Below are 25,729 nucleotides of genomic sequence, written 5' to 3' on the forward strand. Positions count from 1 at the left end.
TATCCATTCAGCCAATCTGTGTCTTTTGGTGGGAGCATTTAGTCCATTTACATTTAAGGTAGTTATCGATATGTATGTTCCTATTCCCATTTTCTATATTGTTTTGGGTTCGTTATTATAGGTCTTTTTCTTCTCTTGTGTTTCTTGTCTAGAGAAGTTCCTTTAGCATTTGTTGTAAAGCTGGTTTGGTGGTGCTGAACTCTCTCAGCTTTTGCTTGTCTGTAAAGGTTTTAATTTCTCCATCAAATCTGAATGAGATCCTTGCTGGGTAGAGTAGTCTTGGCTGCAGGTTTTTCTCCTTCATCACCTTCAGTATGTCCTGCCACTCCCTTCTGGCTTGTAGGGTTTCTGCTGAGAGATCAGCTGTTAACCTTATGGGGATTCCCTTGTGTGTTATTTGTTGTTTTTCCCTTGCTGCTTTTAATATGCTTTCTTTGTATTTAATTTTTGACAGTTTGATTAATACGTGTCTTGGCGTATTTCTCCTTGTATTTATCCTGTATGGGACTCTCTGTGCTTCCTGGACTTGATTAACTATTTCCTTTCCCATATTAGGGAAGTTTTCAACTATAATCTCTTCAAGTATTTTCTCAGTCCCTCTCTTTTTCTCTTCTTCTTCAGGAACCCCTATAATTCGAATGTTGGTGCGTTTAATGTTGTCCCAGAGGTCTCTGAGACTGTCCTCAGTTCTTTTCATTCTTTTTTCTTTATTCTGCTCTGCAGTAGTTATTTCCACTATTTTATCTTCCAGGTCACTTATCCGTTCTTCTGCCTCAGTTATTCTTCTATTGATCCCATCTAGGGTACTTTTAATTTCATTTATTGCGTTGTTCATCTTTGCTTGTTTCATCTTTCTTTCTTCTAGGTCCTTGTTAACTGTTCCTTGCATTTTGTCCATTCTACTTCCAAGATTTCGGATCATCCTTACTATCATTATTCTGAATTCTTTTTCAGGTAGACTGCCTATTTCCTCTTCACTTGTTAGGTCTGGTGGGTTTTTATCTTGCTCCTTCATCTGCTGTGTGTTTTTCTGTCTTCTCATTTTGCTTATCTTACTGTGTTTGGGGTCTCCTTTTTGCAGGCTGCACGTTCGTAGTTCCTGTTGTTTTTGATGTCTGTCTCCAGTGGCTAAGGTTGTTTCAGTGGGTTGTGTAGGCTTCCTGGTGGAGGGGACTAGTGCCTGTGTTGTGCTGGATGAGGCTGGATCTTGTCTCTCTAGTGGGCAGGTTCACGTCTGGTGGTGTGTTTTGGGGTGTCTGTGGCCTTATTATGATTTTAGGCAGCCTCTCTGCTAATGGGTGGGGTTGTGTTCCTGTTTTGCTAATTGTTTGGCATAGGTTGTCCAGCACTGTGGCTTGCTGGTCGTTGAGTGTAGCTGGGTGCTGGTGTTAAGATGGAGGTCTCTGGGAGATTTCCACCGTTTAATATTATGTGGAGCTGGGAGGTCTCTTGCTGACCAGTGTCCTGAAGTTGACTCTCCTACCTCAGAGGCAGAGCCCTGACTCCTGGACTGGAGCACCAAGAGCCTTTCATCCACACGGCTCAGAATAAAAGGGAGAAAAAGTAGAGAGAATTAGTAGAAGTATGAGGAAAGAAAGAAGGAAAGGAGGGAAGGAAGGAAGGAAGAAAGAAGCAAAGAAGGAAAGAAAGGAGGGAGGGAGGGAGGGAGGAAGGAAGGAAGGAAGGAGGGAAAGAAGGAAAAAAGACAGAAAGAAAGAAGATACAGTAAAAATAAAATAAAGTATAATATAGTTATTGAATTAGAAAATATTTAGAAAAAAAAAGGGACGGAAAGAACCTTAGGACAAATGTTGGAAGCAAAGCTATACAGAGAAAATCTTACACAGAAGCATACACATACACGTTCACAAAAAGAGGTAAAGGGGGAAGAATCATAAATCTTGCTCTCAGAGACCACCTCCTCAACCTGGGGTGATTCGTTGTCTAAAGGAGGGAAGGAAGGAAAGAAAGAAAGAAAGAACGAAGGTAAAGTATAATAAAGTTATTACAATTAAAATTAATTATTAAGAAAAAAATTTTTTAAAAAAACCATGGACGGATAGAGCCCTAGGACAAATGGTGGAAGCAAGAGTATACAGACAAGATCTCACACAGAAGTATACACGTACACATTAACAAAAAGAGGAAAAGGGTAAAAAATCATAGATCTCGCTCCTAAATTCCACCTCTTCAATTTGGGATCATTCCTTGTCTATTCAGGTATTCCACAGATGCAGGGTACATCAACTTGATTGTGGAGCTTTAATCCGCTGCTTCAGAGGCTGCTGGGAGAGATTTCCCTTTCTCTTCTTTGTTCTCACAGCTCACAGGAGCTCAGCTTTGGATTTGGCCCTGCCTCTGCGTGTAGGTCGCTGGAGGGCGTCTGTTTTTTGCTCAGACAGGACGGGGTTAAAGGAGCCGCTGATTCGGGGGCTCCAGCTCACTCAGGCCGGGGGTGGGGGGGGGAGGAGGGGCACTGCGTGCGGGGCGGGCCTGCGGCGGCAGAGGCGGCGTGACGTTGCGGCAGAGGCTGGCGTGACGTTGCACCAGCCTGAGGCCCGGCGTGCGGACTTCCGGGGAAGTTGTCCCTGGATCCCTGAAACCTGGCAGTGGCGGGCTGCACAGGCTCCGCGGAAGAGGGGTGTGGAGAGTGACCTGTGCTCGCACACAGGCCCCTTGGTGGCGGCAGCAGCAGCCTTAGCGTCTCCCGCCCTTCTCTGGGGTCCGCGGTTTTAGCCGCGGCTCGCGCCCGTCTCTGGGGTTCGTGCTTTTAGCCGCAGCTCGCGCCCGTCTCTGGGGTTCGTGCTTTTAGCCGCTGCTCGCGCCCGTCTCTGGGGTTCGCGCTTTTAGCCGCGGCTCACGCCCGTCTCTGGAGTTCCTTTAAGCAGTGCTCTTCAACCCCTCTCCTCGCGCACCAGGAAACAAAGAGGGAAGAAAAAGTCTCTTGCCTCTTCGGCAGGTGCAGGCTTTTCCCCGAACTCCCTCCCGGCTAGTCGTGGTGCACTAACCCCTTCAGGCTATGTTCAGGCCGCCAACCCCAGTCCTCTCCCTGCGCTCTGTCCAAAACCGAAACCCGAGCCTCAGCTCGCAGCCCCGCCCGCCCGGGCTGGTAAGGGCTGGTGAGTGTCGGTCGGCACCGATCCTCTGTGCAGGAATCTCCCCGCTTTGCCCTCCGCACCCGTCACTTTGCACTACTCCGCGGTACCGAAGCTCCCCCCTCCGCCTCCCGCAGTCTCCGCCCGCGGAGGGGCTTCCTAGTGTGTGGAAACTTTTCCTCCTTCACAGCTCCCTCCCACTGGTGCAGGTGCCGTCCTTATTCTTTTGTCTCTGTTTTTTCTTTTTTTCGTTTGCCCTACCCAGGTACGTGGGGAGTTTCTTGCCTTTTGGGAGGTCTGAGGTCTTCTGCCAGCCTTCAGTAGGTGTTCTGTAGGAGTTGTTCCATGTGTAGATGTATTTCTGGTGTATCTGTGGGGAGGAAGGCGATCTCCACGTCTTACTCTTCCACCATCTTCAAGGTCCCCCCCTCCCTTTTTTTCTTGATGAGTCTGCCTAATGGTTTATCAATGTTGTTTATCTTCTCAAAGTACCAGCTTTTAGTTTTATTGATCTTTGCTATTGTTTCCTTCATTTATTTTTCATTTATTTCTATTCTGATCTGTATGATTTCTTTCCTTTTGCTAACTGTGGGGTTTGTTTTGTTCTTCTCTTTCTAATTGCTGTAGGTGTAAGGTTAGGTTGTTTACTTGAGATGTTTCTTGTTTCTTGAAGTAGGATTTTATTACTATAAACTTCCCTCTTAGAACTGCTTTTGCTGTATCCCATAGGTTTTGGGTCATCGTGGTTTCTTTGTCATTTGTTTCTAAGTATTTTTTGATTTCCTCTTTGATTTCTTAGTGATCACTTGGTCATTTAGTAGTGTATTGTTTAGCCTCCATGTGTTTTTATTTTTTACAGTTTTTTTTCTGTAATTGATATCTAGTCTCATAATGTTGTTGACGGAAAAGATACGTGGTACGATTTCAGTTTTCTTAAATTTACTAAGACTTGATTTGTGACCCAAGATATGATCTATCTTGGAGAATGTTCCTTGAGCACTTGACAAGAAAGTATATTCTGTTGTTTTTGGATGGAATGTCCTATAAATATCAGTTATGTCCATCTTGTTTATTGCATCATTTAAAGCTTGTGTTTATTTATTTTCATTTTGAATGATCTGTCCATTGGTTAAAGTGGGGTGTTAAAGTCCCCCTCTGTTATTGTGTTCCTGTTGATTTCCCTTTTTATGGCTGTTAGCATTTGCCTTATGTATTGAGGTGCTCCTATGTTGGGTGCATAAATATTTACAATTGTTATATCTTCTTCTTGGATTGATCCCTTCATCATTATATAGTGTCTTTCTTTGTCTCTTGTAATAGTCTTTTTTTTAAAGTCTATTTTGTCTGATATGAGAATTGCTACTCCAGTTCTCTTGATTTCCATTTGCATGGAATGTCTTTTTCCATCCCCTCACTTTCAGTCTGTATGTGTCCCTAGGTCTGAAGTGGGTCTCTCGTAGACAGCATATATACAGGTCTTGTTTTTGTATCCATTCAGCCAGTCTATGTCTTTTGGTTGGAGCATTCAATCCATTTACATCTAAGGTAGTTATCCATATGTATGTTCCTCTTACCATTTTCTTAATTGTTTTGTGTTTGTTGTAGGTCTTTTCCTTCTCTTGTGTTTCCTGCCTAGAGAAGTTCGTTTAGCATTTGTTGTAAAGCTGATTTGGTGGTGCTGAATTCTCTTAGCTTTTACCTGTCTGTAAAGGTTTTAATTTCTCTGTCGAATCTGAATGTGATCCTTGCTGGGTAGAGTAATCTTGGTTTTAGGTTTTTCCCTTTTATCACTTTAAATATGTCCTGCTACTCCCTTCTCGCTTGCAGAGTTTTCTGCTGAAAGATCAGCTGTTAGCCTTATGGGGATTCTCTTGTATGTTAATAGTTGCTTTTCCCTTGTGCTTTTAATATTTTTTCTTTGTATTAGTTTGATTAATGTGTATCTTGGCATGTTTCTCCTTGGATTTATCCTGTGTGGGACTCTGTGCTTCCTGGACTTGCTTGACTATTTCTTTTCCCATATTAGGGAAGTTTTCAACTACAATCTCGTCAAATATTTTCTCAGTCCCTTTCTTTTTCTCTTCTTCTGGGACCCCTATAATTCAAATGTTGCTGCGTTTAATGTTATCCCAGAGGTCTCTGAGACTGTCCTCAATTCTTTTCATTCTTTTTTCTTTATTTTTCTCTACAGTAGTTATTTCCAGTATTTTATCTTCCAGGTCACTTATCTGTTCTTCTGCCTCAGTTATTCTGCTATTAATACCTTCTAGAGAATTTTTAATTTCATTTATTGTGTTGTTCATCATTGTTTGTTTGCTCTTTAGTTCTTCTAGGTCCTTCTTAAATGTTTCTTGTATTTTCTCCATTCTGTTTCCAAGATTTTGTATCATCTTGACTGTCATTACTCTGAATTCTTTTTCAGGTAGACTGCCTATTTCCTCTTCATCTGTTTGATATGGTGGGTTTTTACCTTGCTCCTTCATGTGCTGCATATTGCTCTGTCTTCTCATTTTGCTTAACTTACTGTGTTTGGGGTCTCCTTTTTGCAGTCTGCAGTTCATAGTTCCTGCAGTTTTTGGAGTCTGCCCCCACTGGCTAAGGTTGGTTCGGTGGATTGTGTAGGCTCCCTGGTGGAGGGGACTAGTGCCTGTGTTCTGGTGGATGAAGCTGGATCTTATCTTTGTGGTGGGCAGATCTGCATCCGGTGGTGTGTTTTGGGGTGTCTGTGACCTTATTATGATTTTAGGCAGCCTCTCTGCTAATGGGTGGGGTTGTGTTCCTGTCCTTCTAGTTGTTTGACATAAGATATCCACACTGTAGCTTGCTGGTTGTTGAGTGGAACTGGGTCTTAGCTTTGACATGGAGATCTCTGGGAGAGCTTTCGCTGTTTGACATTACGTGGAGCCGGGAGGTGTCTGGTGGACCAGTGTCCTGAACTTGGCTCTGCTACCTCAGAGGCACAGGCCTGACACCCGTCCAGCGCACAAAGACTCTGTCAGGCACACTGCTCAGAGGAAAAGGGAGAAAAATAGAAAGAAATAAAGAAAAGAAAAGAAAGGTATTAAAATAAAGAATTAAAAAATGATTTAAAAAATTAGAAGTATTAAAACGAAGAAGGAAAGAAAGGAGGGAGCAACCAAACCAAAAAGCAAATCCACCAGTGATAATAAGAGCTACAAACTATACCAAAAAGAAAAAAGAAAACAAACGGACAGACAGAACCCTAGGACAAATGGCAATAGCAAAGCTATACAGACAGAATCGCACAAAGAAACATGCACATACACACTCTCAAAAAGAGAAGAAGGAAAAATATATGTATCTATATATTAAAAAAAGTAAAAAGGAAGAGAGCAATCAAATCAATAAACAAATCTACCAATGATAATAAACTAAAGATTAAACTAAGATAAACATAAAACCAGAAACAAATTAGACGAGAAAGCGAACTCTAGGTCTACAGTTGCTCCCAAAGTGCACCGCCTCAATTTTGGGATGATTCGTTGTCTATTCACTTATTCCACAGATGCAGGTACATCAAGTTGATTGTGGAGATTAATCTGCTGCCCTGAGGCTGCTGAGAGTAATTTCCCTTTCTCATTTTTGTTCACACAGCCCCTGGGGTTCAGCTTTGGATTTGGACCCACCTCTGTGTGTAGGTCGCCTGAGGGCGTCTGTTCTTTGCTCAGACATTACGGGGTTAAAGGAGCAGCTGACTAGGGGGCTCTGGCTCACTCAGGCTGCGGGGAGGGAGGGTTAAGGAATGCGGCGGAGCCTGTGGCAGCAGAGGCCAGCATGACATTGCACCAGCCTGAGGTGTACGGTGTGTTCTCCCGCGGGAGTTGTCCCTGGATCACAGGACCCTGGCAGTGGCAGGCTGCACAGGCTTCTGGGAGGGGAGGTGTGAATAGTGACCTGTGCTTGCACAGATGTTTCTTGGTGGCTACAGCAGCGTCTTTAGCATTTCATGGCTGTCTCTGGTGTCTGTGCTGGTAGCCGTGGCACATGCCCGTCTCAGGAGCTCGTTTAGGCCGTGTTCTGAATCCCCTCTCCTCACACACCCTGAAACAATGGTCTCTTGCCTCTTAGGCAGGTCCAGAGTTTTTACTGGACTCCCTCCCGGCTAGCTGTCACGCACTAGCCCCCTTCAGGCTTTCTTCACGCAGCCAACCCCAGTCCTCTCCCTGGGATCTGACCTCCGAAGCCTGAGCCTCAGCTCCCAGCCCTCACCCGTCCTGGCGGGTGACCATACAAGCCTCTCGGGCTGGTTAGTGCTGTTTGGCACCGATCCTTTTTGCAGGAATCTCCCCGCTTTGCCCTCCGCACCCCCGTTGCTGCGCTCTCTTCCGCGGCTCCGAAGCTTCCCCCTCCGCCACCCACGGTCTCCACCCGCGAAGGGGCTTCCTAGTGTGTGGAAACCTTTCCTCCTTCACAGCTCTCTTCCATTGGTGCAGGTCCCATCCCTATTCTTTTGTCTCTGTTTATTCTTTTCTCTTTTGCCCTACCCAGGTACATGGGGAGTTTCTTGCCTTTTGGGAAGTCTGAAGTCTTCTGCCAGCGTTCAGTAGGTGTTCTGTGGGAGTTGTTCCACGTGTAGTTGTATTTCTGATGTATTTGTGGGGAGGAAGGTGATATCCATGTCCTACTCCTCCGCCATCTTAAGGTCTCCTGTAGTTGTAAATTATTAATTATTTAGGTAATAAACATATCCTTTACCTCAATACCTACTTTTCAATGCATTAATAATATGAAAATACATATATGTGTATGTGTATATGTGTAAGCACTTATATACATACATGCAAACATATAAAGGTGTACACAAACATGATTTCCTCTCTCATGTGGACTGTATTTCAAATAATATATTCTTAGAGCAATACTCAGATGAACTTACTCTGACAGGTTCAAATTTTGGTATCTGTTACCTTCGTTTGCTCTGTTTCATGCCAAAAAACAATTGTACATGGTTATTTTTTTAGTATTTGTTAAAGGAATAATGTTTTAAAGGCTTTATTGGTTAGAAATATGGGTAAAGATTTTCTAGTGTTTCCTGTCTTGTATTTTTTTCTTTGAAGTGATGTTGCATTGTTGCTCTTCAGATGGCCAAATTAAGAAAATCTATTAAATGGTACTTGGGAGGATTGAAACTTTTTTAAGCTAATGTCTATCACTGCTCGTATAAGAAAGGAATTGTTTTCAAAGTTTTATTTGCAAAACATTTGCTTTTAACTGTTATTTTGCAGTTTTGTTATGTTAATTTAAAGGTGTACAGTCACTTTCCTCTTTCTGAATTACTAAAATCTGTAGTTTTAAACAGAATTTATCTTATTCCATTTTTAGAACAAGTTATATATAGTCATCAGTTTATGAATCTGGCAGGTGACAGTTTAACCAATGTCAGCCTATTTGAAGAGCATTGTGAAAATCTTCTTTGTGATTTAATAAGCCTGTCCCTCAACAGGTATGATAAGGTAATGTTTTAAGAGTTCATTTGCACTTTTGGTATTTAATGGCAATAGTCAGTACTTAATGCATGTGGTTTGACCCATAAGAATCTAAAATGGCTTACTTGTTAATTCTTCTAATTTTATATTTATTTTTATTTGGGAGGTGGTTGGGAAAAGAATTTGAGGTAAACATTTAAAACAGGCTGGAATTAGTGTTTTAGAGCTGTTTTAAAAAAAATAGCCTTTTCCATTTGTCAAAAATAAATAAAAACAGAATGTTCATGATAATGATTGGAAATTTAATTTCTGTTCAAATAGATACCAGCCCTTTCATAATCTATTGTTTTGTTATATAAAATAAATGAGTACTTAGCTAAAGTTAGTTGACATATTTAAAGAATGGTTTTGTTTGGTTGTCTTCATAAAAGGTCTAGAATCATGGGGGAAATTACATGTTTTTACTAAATTGCTTATCATAGTGTTTAATGCAGACAGTGATTTGAAAGTGCTATGATATTCATTTATTTTCAAGCATAGAAATTTGTTGACAATAATCACTTATTTCAGGTTACAAGCATAAATGTTACCTATGGGAAATTGGGATTTATAATTTTTTAAAATTTAGATTGTGTTTTATGTATTTATTATTGTTTAAATCTAGTCTATGTATTTACAACTAATATAATTAGATTGACCAGATATGATATAGTAATGTCTTTACTGTTTTCTTTTTTTACTGTGTATTATGTTAGAAAAGTGTCTGTAGTATGTGAAATAATGAACACATTATGAATTTCAGAAGTCTGGCTATACTTACAGTGCATATTCTCTGTATTATTTGGGGCCATTGAGGGTATATTTGTTACAAAAATGGTAAAGTTGCCTAACCTTTATAAATTCCTAATAATTGTACTTGTTCTTACAAAAAAATTTAGTCTGCATTACAGAGAATCAAAACTTATTTTCTAATCATTTTCTTAGAAGTCTTTTTATTTGGCTGATAGATTAGATCAAGGTTTAGAAACCATGGCCCTGCAGCCAAATCTAGCACACCACCTGTTTTTATACATAAAATTTTACTGGAACACTGTCCCATCCTTTTTATCCATTATCTGTGACTGATGTTGTAGAACAATGGCAGAGTTGAATAGTTGTTACAAAGACTATTTCACTATTAAAGCCTCAAATATTTACTATCTAGCCCTTTACAGAACAACTTTGCTGACCATTGGGCTAAATGATTAAAGCAGAGGTTTTTTTTAAGTTGAAAATAAAATTCATTGTGTACTTTTGTTTTTTAAATGGAAATTTATTTTAAAAGTTAATGAAATGGTATGTTTTTTTATAAACAATTTTATGTAATTGAGCATAAATTTTAAGTCATCTAAATCATTCTTTTAAAACATTTGGGGAGATATGTGGCATGTAAAGTTCTGCTGTCTTATAAGTTACTCTTTTTGGGTCTTTCTTGCAGGTTAGGCCTTCTGAAGCATTAATGAGTCACCATTGCCCCTGTCCATGCATTAAAGAATTATGGGTTCTACTCATTCATCTCCTCAACCACAGGAGTAAATGGTCTCTCTCAGAAGTAAGTTATAAAATTGGTGTTAGTTATTGGTACTAGCTCTTACATTGAATTCATGCAGTGGTTTTGTCAAAGAAAAATCTTACGAAGTCTTTCTTTATAATAAGACAACAACCACCACCAAACAGAGCATTAACTGAATACTAAATACCTACTATTTTTTTAACCCTAAATTGGTAATATGAAACATCTAGGGGAAGTACAAGATTTGACTCTTTTATTTTCTCAAGTTCTTTTTTTTTTCTGTCAAGAATCTTTTAGACCATACTTAAAAATCCTCTAGTAATCAGGAAATATTTTAGTTAGGAAATGAGGTAGATTTAGATTTGTGGAGAAATAAAGCACAGGTTTTTATTAATCCATTTTACAGTATCTTATTTCAAGGAGAGAGAAAGATAAACACAAAGGGGAAGGTGGGAAATTTTACTTCACCTCATTTTGAATCAAGTCTTCAGAATGGGGCTTTTATTTTATTTCAAGTGTTCTGGATTAGTAGAAAAAGAGAAATATTCATATGCAGAAGTAAATACAAATAATTCACTGTGAAATGATACTTAAAATGGTTTATATGTTCTTATCCAGTTAGGAGTTTAAAATAATTTCTTCCTATATACATTTTCAAGAATTTATCCATAAATTAAAAAAACTTCTCTGTAGCTCTTCAAGTCAAAAGCTCAATTCTAATATTTTAAAAATTTCTTTAAAGACACTACAAATTCAGGAAAATGTAAATGGATAGAACAATGAGTTACCACTCCTATTAGAATGACCAAAATTGGGAACACTGACAACTCTAAATGCTGATGAGAATGTGGAGCAACAGGAACTCTCATTCATTGCTGGTGGGAATGCAGAATGGTACAGCCACTTTGGAAGACATTTTGCTTGTTTCTTACAAAACTAAACATAGTTTTAGCATATGGATCCAGCAATTGTGCTTCTTGGTATTTACCCAGTGAAAACTCATGTCATCACAAAAACCTGCACATGCATGTTTATAGCAGCTTTATTCATAATTGCCAAAACTTGGAAGCAACCACGATATCTTTCAGTAGGTAAATGGATAAACTATGGTATATCCAGACAATGAAATATTATTCATCACTAAAAAGAATGAGCTATCAAGCCATAAAAAGACATGGAGGAACCTTAAATGCATATAACCAAGTGAAAGAAACCAATCTAAAAGGCTACACACTGTATGATTCCAACTATATGACATTCTGTGAAAGCTAAAGCTATGAAAACAGTAAAAAGATTAGTGGTTTCTGAGGGTGGGCAGAACACAGGGCACTTTTAGGACAGTGAAAATTATCTGTATAATTTTAATAATAACTTTCTGGAGGTTTATAGTACTATATTTATTTTGAGTTATTTTAGGAGTAAATTTACTAGGTATAAGTAAAATAAAGTAAATTTACTATGTATAAATTTAATGCATTTTTACTTATTGAGTAAGAAAGTTGTTTTTCCGTGACATTTTGGTTTGTCAGTAGCATTAAGCTTTCCACAATGAGACTTAAATATTACACAGTCTCAGCAATATTTTCCTTTGATTATTTTCCAGGATATTTTATTTCATTTATGTGGTAAACATAGATTTTTCCATTTTCTGCAGTTTATCTTTAAGAATTTTATATTTTTTAGAATTGTTCTTATTTTATAAATTTTAGACTTGAAAGTGTAAACTACATAGAATTAATTAAGGCATGTTCATACTTGTTGCCCTGAGTCTTTTTCTAGATTTTAAGCAGAAAAGTAGACATAATTTAAAATACTATATTATAGAAATTTGCATAGTAATATGTATTGTTTAACCTAAATGACTGTTATGCTTTTCATTTTATGTAGTAACCAGAATTATTTGTCTTAAAATAATGGAAATCAGGTCATTTCATTTTTTAGAATACAACTAAAATATATTATTCACAGATTTTGAAAGCTATTTTATTTTGAAAGTTATATTAGAAGTTTCCATTCCTGACAGTAAGACAGTTTGACCATTCTGCTAAAAAAATAATTAATCTAATGCTGCATATCATATAATAAGCATTTTAGATGTGTCAGTGAACTTGTTGAAAGTAAGAAGTATTGAGGCCAGATACTAAATGTAGGTAGGAATTCAGGTCAGCTGAACCTTGAAGCTTATAAGCAGTTGCTGAATTATGTAAACTTGGAAAATTAGCTTTCATATATTATAAGGTCCAAGAATAGAAGACAAAGCTCAGAATCAACTCAAGTTGGTAACCTACTATATACCAACTACCCATAAATCTGGGACCCCAAAAGAATGAACTAGAAACTCAACTAAATTTGTAAGGAAAATTGCCTGTCTTTAACTGTGTTTCTTTGCGGTTTAAAATAGCTTCAGTGTATTTATCGTAAGCCAGCAATCATACAGTTTTATAGCCTGAGTTCATGTTGCTTAGGTTGTACTAAAAATTTGAAGCCAGTGACTTCTAAGTAGCCTTGGACAATGGGTGGACGCTTAAACCCACATCTTCTCGTGTAACCTCCCCCAAAATATAAAATAGCAAGAACAAATAAAACTGCACAGAAAACATGTTGATAGCATACCTGCAAGATAAGAATGTTCAAAGCTGTAAATTAAAAGTAAAAGCTACCAAAGCACTACCACACCTTTCTGTCAAGCAAGGGCAGGCAGTCTGAGAAAAACTGCTCTGAGGAGAGAGGAACAGAGAGTTAGCAGCAGCCATAAAATTGGTCTAAAACATTTCAAGAATGTGAAAAATACTGGAAAGGTTTTTTGTAGATCAGAAGAATAGGAACATAAAAGTGTGTGCAAAACATGAGGCAGTCTTTGAAGGTAGAGCTTCTGGAGAATAAAAAGGCAAAAAGGGAGTGGTTCCCCCTTGGTGATTAGGTGGTGAAGGGGATAGGAAGTAAAAGCATAGAACAATGTCTCTTGTAAAATAAAAAAAAAAAAAAATCAAAGGATTCATACCTACTCTCACACCACCACCACCACCAAAAAAAAAAGAAATCTAGTAAAGAAATGGGACTTTGGTACATTGACAAAAGAGGGCTTCACTGAACTAGGAATCTTTTGGAGTAGTCCAAACCTGCAAAATGAAAAGAAGGAAACTAAACAAGTCTTTATAAAGTTACTACAAGGAAACAGAATTGATTTGATATACTTTAGCTGAGGATACCCTCTTCCCCAGAAACAACTATAATGCAGAAGAAAATCCTAAGACAATACTCCAGACTGAATTAAGGAGATAAGCATTTGGGGCTATAAAAACAAAAACAAAAAAACACCTTGAATAAGATATTCAGATTTTAAAACAGAAAGACCAAAAGCTAGGAATTAATGAAAAGAATAAACTGAAGGCAGGAGAGAAATGGAAGAAAACATCATTATAAAATTGACTGAATTACAAAATGCCCAAGGAGAATAGACTCAAATGAAAATTTAATAAGGGGCATGGAAGAAAGACAGGAAAATAACCAAGAGATTAAAAATGAGATAAAGAAAGGAATATAAATGGTTAGAGAGAAAATGGTTGAAATGGGAGATAAGCAAAGCAGAAATAACCATATGTATAAATGGAGTCCCCTAAAAAAAAACAAAACAATGGGATATAGCTAACACTCAAAATTATTATCCAAGAGAATATTCCAGAAGTAAAAGAAGACCCAAATCTACATATTGAAACGGCCTGCTTGATAAGTGGAAAGATTAATTCCAAATAATCCATCCTGAGACATATTGTAAAACTATTTGACTTCAGACATACAGGAAATATCTTTCAGTCCTGAAGGAAATCTTCATATCCTCTAGGCAAAAAGGCTAAATTACTTAGAAAAGCTAAATAAGTTGACCTGCACTAGACTTCTTAAAAAAAACATAAAACAAGGCAACAGTAGAGCATTTAAAAAGACTCAAAAACCCTTCCTCCTTGTGAGGACACAGCAGACGTCTGTGACCTGGAAGAGGGCCATCATGTGACCATGCTGGCACCCTGATCTCGGACTTCCAGCCTAAGCATTGAATGAAATACCAATATGGCACAATAGAACAAGCCCTCAGTTTAAAGAAAAGCGATGTAGGGACTTCCCTGGTGGCGCAGTGGTTAAGAATCTGCCTGCCAATGCAGGGGACACGGGTTCAAGCCCTGGTCTGGGAAGATCCCACATGCCGTGGAGCAACCAAGTCCGTGTGCCGCAACTACTGAGCCTGTGCTCTAGAGCCCGTGAGCCATAACTGTTGAGCCCACGTGCCTAGAGCCCGTGCTCCACAACAAGAGAAGCCACCACAATGAGAAGCCTGCGCACCGCAACTAAGAGTAGCCCCCACTCGCTGCAGCTAGAGAAAGCCCACATGCACAGAAATGAAGACCCAATGCAGCCAAAAATAAATAAATTTATAAAAAGAAGAGCAATTTAGTCCCATCTTTTGCTCTGTGGACTCTAACTATGACATACTCCCTTAATACAATCTCAAGACCAAGAAAAATTAACCAAACAAAAAGGAATCAAAACAAAAAATTCCTTCTAAAACAACAAAGAAGCAAGTTAAAAATTACTCTTTGTACTATCAGACGGGCAATGGCTTTGGGGACCAAGATGGATGTGGATAAGCAGAGAAAGAAAAACTGAAGAAGCAATTGAAAGATTCAGGAGGAACAGGGAAGCTTTTCTCTTTCATTCACTCAGGAGTTAATGATATTGCAGGAGATGTGATCATTCCCCTGAATGCTGACAGCGGGCTAAGCTCTATATAGAACCTATTCTTAGGAGCTTTCCAGACTGCTGAAAGCAGAGATTTTTTTTTCCTGTCTTGTACATGATTTAAAAAATTTATGATGTGTCAGTGCTGATTTCTGTAATGCACTGTTTATTTTTTTAAAAGAACAAATTATGTGTGTGCATATATATACGTGTACGCACACAAGCTTACATTCTTCCAAAAAGAAGTACTTAATTCCTTCTCTCTACCGCCTACCCTCCGTCCTATTCTTTGGAATGAGAGAGGGGAAGACTGAATGGGATTTCGAGTCTTCCCACCGAGAAAGGGACATTTTCTGGAACCAAGTCAGTGTTCAAAGGACTAATGCTCTAAGGAAATTGTCCAAAGGGGAGCAGCAGTTCAGGGTTATTAAGTTATTTTCAAATGTTGTCTGGACTGCTACTGCTGACCTTTGTGGAGGCAACAAGGTGCTGCTTCCCAGGGGGACAGGATAGGAAGCAAGTAGAGAAACCTAGGAGAGGATCAGGAATGTTTGGGAATTCACACGTAGCACAAATTATGTGGGAACTCCAAGAATGAAAATAAACTAATATGATTAAGGGCATATTTTTAGCCCAGAAAATATTCTAAAATGTAGCTAATACTGGCTATATCTATGAGTATGTTCTTAAAAACTCAACACTCAGTACCTAGTAGATGTCATTTAGACTTAAAGTTCAGGGAAGAAAAGGAAAACTAATGAGTATTTCCTGAGTGATATGTGTGAGTGGACATATATACCTTTTCTACCTTATTTACTAGGTGGATATCTGAGTAGCAATGAGAAAATTTCAGCTATGTCTTGGTTTTGAAATGACCATTCTCCAGTGAAAACAGAATGGTAAAATGACTGATTCTAGGTGGGAGCATGCAAAATAAAAAAAGTCTGGAACCCTTTGTACCAGAAACTAACGAGGTGCTGACAAAATGATGAGGACTTGTCAAAAGGACACAAGGGCCAACATGAAGATCTCCCACACACCAAATCTGGGAATTTGAGCAAAAAAATAAATGATAGCAAAGGACTGTAATCTGTACAGTAAGGATTTGTGAGTCTTTAGTGATATAAATAAATGGAGAGAAGGGAAACTCTTCCTAGTAAATGTAGAAGTAATATGGAATTTGAAAATACCACTTGACAACCCTCATAGTAATTGTTTCAGGCAAGAATCATCAATGGCTGTCAAAAATATGATGAAAAGCACAATATTTACATAGCTTGATAAGTATCTCTGCACAGTATTTGTCTGTTACAAAGGGAGCAGTAACTTTGCAGTGCAGAACATCTAGCAGATACCACCTTAACCAAGATATCAAAGTTAACCAATAATAAAACAAGTTGAAATTATGTACTCTCAATGTGATGCATTGAAAGAACAAAGATTTTTTTGATATTCCTGCCAAAAATGCATCATGTGAATCTAATCATGAAGAAATACTAGTCAAACCTAAATAGCTGGCCTACTCAAGAACATCAGGGTCAGTCATGAAAGATAACCTGAACAACTGTTACAGATCAAAGAAAACTGAAGAAACATGGTAGATAAATGCAGCATGAGACTAGAGAGACTATCTGATATACTTCTATGTATAGTTCCAAGGGAGAGGAAGTAGAAAGTGGAACAGAAAAAATATGTGAAGAGAAAATGACTTAAAATCTTCTAATGTTAATGAAAGCTATCATATTAAAAAGCCCAATGAATTCCATCTAGGGCAAATAAAAAGAAAAACACACCATGATACATCATAGTGAAACTGCAGAACATTGGAGACAAAGAGAAGAGATTAAAAGCATTCACACAGAAAAATGCTACTTTCAAAAGAATGACAATTAGACTGTAAGCTGATTTCTCAACAGCAGTGGAGGCCAGTGGGAAATCTTCATTGTATTAAAACAAGGTAATTTTCAATAAGAAATTCTTCATCCAGCAAAATCTTTCAAGACTGGGGTGAAACAATTTTCAATGAAGCAAAATTGAAGGGAATCCTGAAAGATAAGTTTTAGGCAGAAGAAGGAATAAAGTAAGTGGTAAATGTCCTGTATAAATCAATAATATAATCTAATGGGATTAAAAATTAAAATACATGGTAATACTGGCTTATAAATTGGGTAGGGCATAAATGAGTTAGAGTATTTTAAGGTCCTTGTTTTGTCTGAGAGAATTGCAAGATATATATTAACTTACCAAGATATTTGAATGTATGCTGTTGTTTCTAAGGTACCACTAAAAGAAGAGAGAATAGGTTATTTAACTTACAAGCTAATAAAGGGGAAAATAGTGAAGTAGTCATCCCAAAAGAAGGCAAGAAGGAGGTATAGGTGGAAAAAATAGACGTATAAATAGAAGTACAGAATAAGATTGTCGGGCTTCCCTGGTGGCGCAATGGTTGAGAGTCCGCCTGCCTATGCAGGGGACACGGGTTCATGCCCTGGTCCGGGAAGATCCCACATGCCGCAGAGCGACTGGGCCCATGAGCCATGGCTGCTGAGCCTGGGCATCCGGAGCCTGTGGTCCGCAATGGAAGAGGCCACAACAGTGAGAGGCCCACGTACCGCAAAAAAAAAAAAAGATGGTACGTTTAAAACTAAATATATGAGTTACATTACATTAACTGCAAATGTACTAATTGCTCATTTAAAACATATACTGTCAGAACAGACTGTAAGCTGTTTGTAAGAGAGAATCTAAAACAAAATTCAGAAGGATTTGGAATTGATAGAAAAAAGATATAAGAAAGGTAATGTATTAAACTAATATTGGAGAAAATTAGACTTAAAACCAACGAAAGCATTAAGTCATTTCATGCTGATTAAAGGTCCAATTCACCAGGAAGATAAAATATATTTAAATTTTATGTGGCTAGTAATATGCTGTTAAATGTAGAAAATAAACACTGACAGAACTACAAAGAGAAGAAATACACATATGCTTAGAAATACTGAAATGCATTTCTAATTAACTCATAGGTGAAAGAAGATATAATGGAAATTATAAAATATCTTGAAGTAAATGATAACTAACATACTACTAATTAAAGCTTTGGGACTGCAGCTAAAGATATAATTAGTGGGAAATATATAACTTTAAATACAAATGTTAGAGGAAAAAAAGTTGAAAATTAATGAGCTAAGAATTCATTGTAAGAAGTTAGGGGAAAAAATTCCTGTATAGTAAACCCAAAGAAAATAAAAGGTAGTAAATAAGACTAACACAAATTTATGAAATTGAAAACAACAAAGATGATCAAAAGATTGAAAGATCAAAACAGCCAAAAGTTGGTTCTTCAAAAAAATTACTAAAATTGGCTAATCTTTCTTGAGATGATTACAAGTCAGTACTAGAAATGAAAATGGTAACATGCCTTCAAACTCTGCAAATATTAAAATATCTGATAATATCAAATATTTATATAAAATGGACAAATACCTAGAAAAAATCTTACTAAAACCCATCAAATGTTCAACAGTAGTAAATTAGGTAAATAGTTTATCTTATAGTTATATATTGGAATACTCTGATGAACTATGGCTATACTCACTAATATGGGTAAATCTCACAAATATAATATTGAGGAAAAGAAGTAAGTTACCAAAGAATAGAAACAAGCTACGTAAGAATACAAACACATTAAAAAAAAAAAAAACAGGTGAAGCCAAACAATATGTGATCGAGGCGTGTATATCTATGTGGCAAAACTTAAAAAACTAGGGAATGATATATTATAGAAGTCAGAATAATTGTTACTCCTGGATGGGAGAAGATATGATTGTGGAAACTGTAGGAACTAGTCATTTTCTAATTTTTAACCTGGGTATTTTTATTATTCTCTAAGTTTTATATATGTGTTTTGTATTCTCTTTTGTGTCTATATTTCCTTACAAAAATGAAGGAAAAAAACCCAAATCACAGGTTATTGGATAAGTGTCTGAATTTAATTGAATCATAATACCTCTTTTTCTACAGTCATTTTGGAACTGGTTGAATAAACTACTTAAAACGCTCTTTGAAAAATCAAATGACCAAAGAAGACCTTCTGTGCCTGTAATCCAGCCCAGGGATCCATTGGGTTTTAGTTGGTGGATGATTGCTCATGTAGCATCATTTTATCAGTTTGATCGCCATGGAATACCGGATGAAATGGTAAGATTTTATTTTTTCAAACTTTCTTGTATTATCAATCAATATGTACTTTTTGTAGGCAAATTAGCAAGTGAGGAGAAACAATAAAAATCAGATTATAATCCTACAGAAATCAACTCAGCTTCTGAATCTAGAAGCTGTAAACCTTTCTGTAAACATCTTGAAAATGATAATCTTTGTTTTTATTGTTTGTTTAGGGAAAAGACTTGGGATCTAGTCCTGGCCTGCTACTAAGTAGTTTTGTGACTGTTAATAAATTACTTAAACTTTTCTGGGCCTCTGTTCTCTCATCCAGAAATCATGGGACTGGATTGTTCTGTTCAGATTTCTTCTAGTTCTAAAATCTTTAAGATTGCCAAAGGGAAAGCCTACATCTCTAGAAATGAATTAGAGAAGATTTTTGTGAAGAAATTTTTAATCTGTTAAACAACGATGAAGTTACTTCATGTAAAAAGACAGAGATTTTAACTAGTATATTAATTTCTAGTTAGAAACATTTTTTCAGTGTTATTTTAAAATCCCTATGAAATAAAACCAGCTGGTAGGTGTATTTATCTGAAACCCTATTTGTATATAACTTCTTCCATGTTCAGAAGTAATATAGTATTATATTAACCCATCAGTTCCATAAAATAAGCATGTCTGTATTTTAAAAATTTGTCTTTTTTTTCTGGCAGTGGTTAACAAGCCTGGCTGATCAACAGGCCTATCTGTGAGTTTCTAAAAATTCAGATTTCTTAAATCTAGAGATTCTGTTTTAGTACTGTAATCTGGTCTGGAGTTTGGAAATTCTTATTTTTAAAAAGTCCTTTGGATCTCATACTCTTATCAGATATGGGAACCTTTGCTTTATGAAACATGTTCCTTGATGGACTTCACAGATTTTCCTCTTTCTGGAATACTGGACAGAGCCCAGACATCATCCGTGGAATCTGAGAGTCAGTTAGTATTGACATAGTGTCCTAGAAACGGAGAAAGGGCCTTAGAGGTCCTCTAAGTGATTCCCTAGTAATAAACGGTCCTTTAAGAGATCACAAGATATAGTTAGATAAGTCAGAAAGTGCTCTGAGAAGGCCACACACAGCTCAGTATCGATGTGTTTAAGCATTCTACCAATTCATTGAGAGAGATCAATAAGATCAATAGAATGAACTTCTCAGAAGGATCATATGTCCTTTGTTTATGCACATGAGTCCTTCCCATACTGATATATGGTAACTGATAAATGCCATTATTACTTTAGTATTCCTTTCATTGAGTATTATAATGGAGTTAATATGGTTATGTTTCACATCTTTTAGTTCTTAAAATACTAGAACAACAATGAAAGAACTCAAAAAATTTATCTATAATTCAAAGGTCTTTACATAAGCATTTTTATTTCTCTTACCACCCAACCTTAATTCTTCCAAATACATATTTCTGCAATGTAAATAAATAGGATAATTAGGTAAGCACTTCTGAGTTCCTACTGAGTGGCCATCATAATAATAGGTGTCCGTGATAGGATACACATGAAATAGATTGTACTGCCTTTTGCTTCAAGGAATGTGCTTTCATGTTATTAATGCTTGCTGGATCTGCCATTAACACTTATTTGAATGAGTGGTACATTTCAATAGTGGTTGATATCAACCCCCACATGCTCCCAGTATGGTAGGTAATCTAGGCACGTTAATACATATCATTAGTATTACTATTGTAGTTTTGAATTGTATTGGTACAACCACCCTATGTTGCATTGCTGAAATCACTCTTCAGTTTCATAGAGGGAACTCCGTAGGACATTATTGCTTTTTATTAGCTCTGGATGAAGATAGTGAAAGAATTCTCTGTATTTAAAATAGCTTAACCTTTGTCTTTTAGTATTTGTCAGCAGTTCCTTTATGATTTTCTTTTGCCAAGATACATATTTTTTTTTCAATCTTAATTTTTAAAATTATATAGAAGGTTTTAAGAGGAAAGAGAGCCATGGTATTTGGGAAAAAAAAAACTTTCATATGATAAAATAATAAAGATGTATAATGTGTGTGTGTATATGTAAAATAGACTTTGCCTTTATTCATGAGTCTTCAGAGAGTTTCAAACGTTTCTTGACTTCTTAATGTCTTTAAAAGAAAAACTTGAGGGCTTCCCTGGTGGCACAGTGGCTGAGAGTCCGCCTGCCGATGCAGGGGACACGGCTTCGTGCCCCGGTCTGGGGAGATCCCACGTGCCGTGGAGTGGCTAGACTCGTGAGCCATGGCCGCTGAGCCTGCGAGTCCGGAGCCTGTGCTCCACAACGGGAGAGGCCACAACAGTGAGAGGCCCGCGTACTGCAAAAAAAAAACAAAAACAAAAACTTAAGTTCTCCGGTTAATGATAGTCTTCATTAGGGGTGATACCTTTAGCATATTGCATTTGCAAAGTGTTTAATATCTCAGAGTGACTATTTGGTTTTTATCTCACTGAAGTGTTATGCAGTAGGCAAGAAGTTAATATTATATCCATTTTACAGGTAAAGAAACTGAGGTACACTGTGGTCAAATATCACCCTATTTTTATCACTTAGATAAATTTGATATGAGAAACTTTCTGAGAACTTCCTCTCATGAATAGGTCTCTGGTAGCATAACCATGTGTACCAGTCTGCCAGGGACAGTCCCAGTTTATGCCCATTTTCTCCTCATCCCATCTGGTTAGTTTGCTCACTTTTATTCTCAGAAGTGTCTCAATTTGGTTTATAAATCATAAAATCATTTTAATCTATGAACATAAAGGTGTATTGACTCATTCTTTCAGAGAGATTATATAGGATTTTAATTTGTTTCTGAGATATACTTAGGTCAGAATTTTGAAAATTATCTGAATTCTTTTTTTCTCCTTATGATGTATTAGCATAGCCAGCTACCATATAGAAAATGATTATGCGTTAAGCATGCTTTATTCCACTAAAGAGTAATCTGGTGTGAGAGGATGATATGAAGTAATAATAGTTAGTCATATGTTCTGCAGCAGAGAAATACTGCTAGTCTTGTGATAATCATAGAGATGTTTCAGTTTTTAAATGTGAACTGCTTTTGCCCTGAAGGTTAATGTGAAATCTTTATATTTTAAATAGGTTTGAGATATGGTTAATTTTTTTTAAGTTTTTGTAAATTGGATTTTTGCTGTATGTGGATTTAAATCACAGAAGTTGCCAATTCCTTAACACAGGCCTTTAAGGAAAATTTGGTATCTCACTTCTCATACTAGAGACTTTAGATTTTTATATATTTCTGTTTAATGCTTTTCTCCCAACCTAGATAAGAGTGTGTTAAACACTTACAATCCCAGTCATCTATTTTGTTTCTATTTATTTTTTTAATTGAAATGTACAGTGTTTCAAGGGTATAGCAAAGTGACTCAGTTATATATATTCTTTTTCACATTCTTTTCCATTATAGTTTATTACAAGATATTGAATATAGTTCCCTGTGCTATACAGTAGGTCCTTGTTTATCTATTTTATGTATAGTAGTGTGTATCCATTAATCCCACAGTCCCAATTTATAATCTCCCCCTTTTTCCCCCTTTGGTAACCATAAGTTCGTTTTCTGTGTCTGTAAGTCTATTTCTGTTTTGTAAATAAGTTCATTGTATTTTTTTTTAAGATTCCACATATAAGTGATATCATATAAATTTGTCCTTCTCTGACTTATAGGTCCATCCATATTGCTGGAAATGGCATTATTTCATTCTTTTTTTTATGGCTGAGTAAAAATTCCATTGTGTGTGTGTATGTGTATATATATGTATACATATATATACACATACACACACAGCACATCTTTATCCATTCTTCTGTTGATGGACATTTAGGTTGCTTCCAAGTCTTGGCTATTGTAGGTACTGCTGCACTGAACATTGGGGTGCATGTATCTGGAGTGGGATTGCTGGATCATATGGTAGTTCTATTTTTAGTTTTTTAAGGATTCTCCATACTGTTCTCCATAGTGGCTGCACCAATTTACATTCCCACCAAGAGTGTAGGAGGGTTCTCTTTTCTGCATACCCTCTCCAGTGTTTATTATTTGTAGACTTTTTGATGATGGCAATTCTGACTGGTGTGAGGTGATACCTCATTATAGTTTTGGTTTGTATTTCTCTAATAATTAGTGATGTTGAACATCTTTTCATGTGTCTGATGGCCATCTGTATGTCTTCTTTGAAGAAATGCCTACATAGGTCGTCTGCCCAATTTTTGATTGGGTTGTTTGGTTTTTTGATATTGAGTTGTTGGTATATTTTGGAAATTAATCCCTTTTTTATAGCATCATTTGCAAATATTTTCTCCCATTCTGTAGGTTGTCTTCATTTTGTTTATGGTTTCCTTTGCTGTGCAAAAGCTTTTAAGTTTAATTGTTTAATTAGGTTTGTTTATTTTTGCTTTTGTTTCCATTACTCTAGGAGACGGATCCAAAAAAATATTGCTGTGATTTATGTCAAAGAGTGTTCCTCCTATGTTTTCCTCTAGGAGTTTTGTAGTGTCTGGTCTTACATTTAGGTCCTTAATCCATTTTGAGTTTATTTTTGTATATGGTGTTAGAGAATGTTCTAGTTTCATTCTTTTACATGTAGCTGCCCAGTTTTCCCAGCACCACTTGTTGAAGAGACTATCTTTTCTTCATTGTATATTCTGGCTTCCTTTGTCATAGATTAATTGACCATAAGTGTGTGGGTTTATTTCTGGGCCGTCTATCCTGTTCCACTGAACTATGTGTCTGTTTCTGTGCCAGTACCATACTGTTCTGATTACTGTAGCTATGTAATATAGTCTAAAGTCAGGGAGCATGATTCCTCTGGCTCCATTCTTCTATCTCAAGACTGTTTTGGCTATTCAGGGTCTTTTGTGTTTCCATACAAATTAAAAAACTTTCTGTTCCAGTTCTGTGAAAAATGCTATTGGTAATTTGATAAGGATTGCACTGAATCTGTAGATTGCTTTGGGTAGTATGGTCGTTTTAACTATTGATTTCTTCCAATCCAAAAACACCATATATCTTTCCATGTGTTTCTGTCATCTTCAGTTTCTTCTATCAACATCTTATAGTTTTCGGAGTACAGGTCTTTTGCCCCCTTAGGTAGGTTTATTCCTAATTATTTTATTTCTTTTGATACAATGGTAAGTGGGGTTGTTCCCTTAATTTCTCTTTATGATTTTTCATTGTTAGTGTGTACAAATGCAACAGATCTCTGTATATTAATATCTTGCAACTTTACCAAATTCATTGATGAGCTCTAGTAGTTTTGTGGTAACATCTTTAGGATTTTTTATGTATAGTATCATGTCATCTGCAAACAGTGCCAGTTTTACTTCTTCTTTTCCAATTTGGACTCCCTTTATTTATTTTTCTTTTCTGATTGCTGTGGCTAGGACTTCCAAAACTATGTTGAATAAAAGTAGTGAGAGTGGCCATCCGTGTTTGTTCCTGATGAGAGTGTGTTAGCCTCTTACAATCCCAGACATCTATTTTAAAAGCAAATATAGTTTAAAGAGAAAAATTACTTTGGGACATTGCAGGGATCATTTTAACAGTGCTTTCCCTGCCCAGAACATAGTGCAGTCAGTGAGGCCAGCTGATGCATTTCTTTGAAATATCTGAAATGGTGACTAGATAAAAGGTGTGAAATACAACCTTAAAATGAGAGTTGCTCCAGGTTACCTAGTCGGCTGTAAGTAGAGAGTGGGGTGTCTATTTTATATTTCCGGTGGAAATACCACCTGTGCTGAAGCTTAAGTGAGTGTCTTCATTTTAATAATGGGATAAGAAATATAAAACATAGCCCCAAATTGATGACTGTTACCTCCTTTCTATACTACAACTTAGTATACAGAAAAAAAAAAAAATACCGTAGCTGCTCAAAGTTAAGTTTCCCTGTGGAAGAAAAATATGTTACCCTTTTACACATATTTTCCCACTTAGACTTGATTTGGGCATGATATAGTTGCCATTCTTTCCTCTGAATTTATTTTTTGTTTTAGATTATTTTTGTTTTAGATTATAACCACAGTACTATTAAATAGAGTTGAAATTCTCTGGCTGAGAATCATACTACTTCTCTCTGATTTGTGTGATTCAAATTGCTAGAATAACCAAAACATACTCATTAGCCCTATCAAATTATAAAACTAAGTACATCAACCCTGTCATGCTTGTGATTATTTAGGACTAGTGGTGATGTTATCTTAATAAAGAATGATATGAAAGTGGATTGCTGGAAGCTGAGGGAAAATTTGTTAGAAAAAGAAACTCATTTATTGATAGCATGGTATAATGGAAGGAACACTGGCTTTGGAGCCAAACCTACTTGGATTTGAATTCATGCTCTGACTTCTGTGTACACGACATTTCTGAGACTTAATTGTGTTATCTATGAGTTGGGTACGATTTATTTTAGGAAGTAATAATGTAAAGACCCCAACACAATGTACACATAGTATTGCTAGAACAAAATGGTCTCCTTTTTGAGAGAGTTTTAGAGCACAGTCCTCAAGGCTACCTCATTTCTGATGCTAATTACAAGCTCGGGGATTCCCAGAGCCATGTAATTTATGTGGACTCACAGAACTCCCTGAAAGCTTTTATACTCACAGTTATGGTTTATTATGGGGAAAGGATATAGATTAAAATTAGCAAAGGGAAGAGTACATAGTGCAGAGTCCAGGAAAATTAGCAAATGTG

The 25,729-nt window shown here is 36.9% G+C and overlaps 1 protein-coding gene across 3 annotated transcripts in view; it reads left to right on the forward strand.

Annotated features, from left to right (window-relative positions):
* The window catches only part of MMS22L (MMS22 like, DNA repair protein), a 153,121-nt gene that overhangs the window by 21,520 nt on the left and 105,872 nt on the right, over window positions 1–25,729 (forward strand). For all 3 annotated transcript variants that reach the window (XR_004352559.1, XM_032651496.1, XM_032651494.1), the window contains exons 8-10: window positions 8,439–8,569; window positions 10,020–10,133; window positions 18,849–19,025. Coding sequence is in view for 2 of the 3 variants with exons in the window: in XM_032651496.1 (XP_032507387.1) it covers window positions 8,439–8,569; window positions 10,020–10,133; window positions 18,849–19,025 (422 nt within the window). In the remaining variant the exon portion in view is untranslated. The remainder of the gene's footprint in view (window positions 1–8,438; window positions 8,570–10,019; window positions 10,134–18,848; window positions 19,026–25,729) is intronic.

Source organism: Phocoena sinus, chromosome 12, assembly GCF_008692025.1.
Source record: "Phocoena sinus isolate mPhoSin1 chromosome 12, mPhoSin1.pri, whole genome shotgun sequence".
Lineage (NCBI taxonomy): Eukaryota > Metazoa > Chordata > Mammalia > Artiodactyla > Phocoenidae > Phocoena > Phocoena sinus.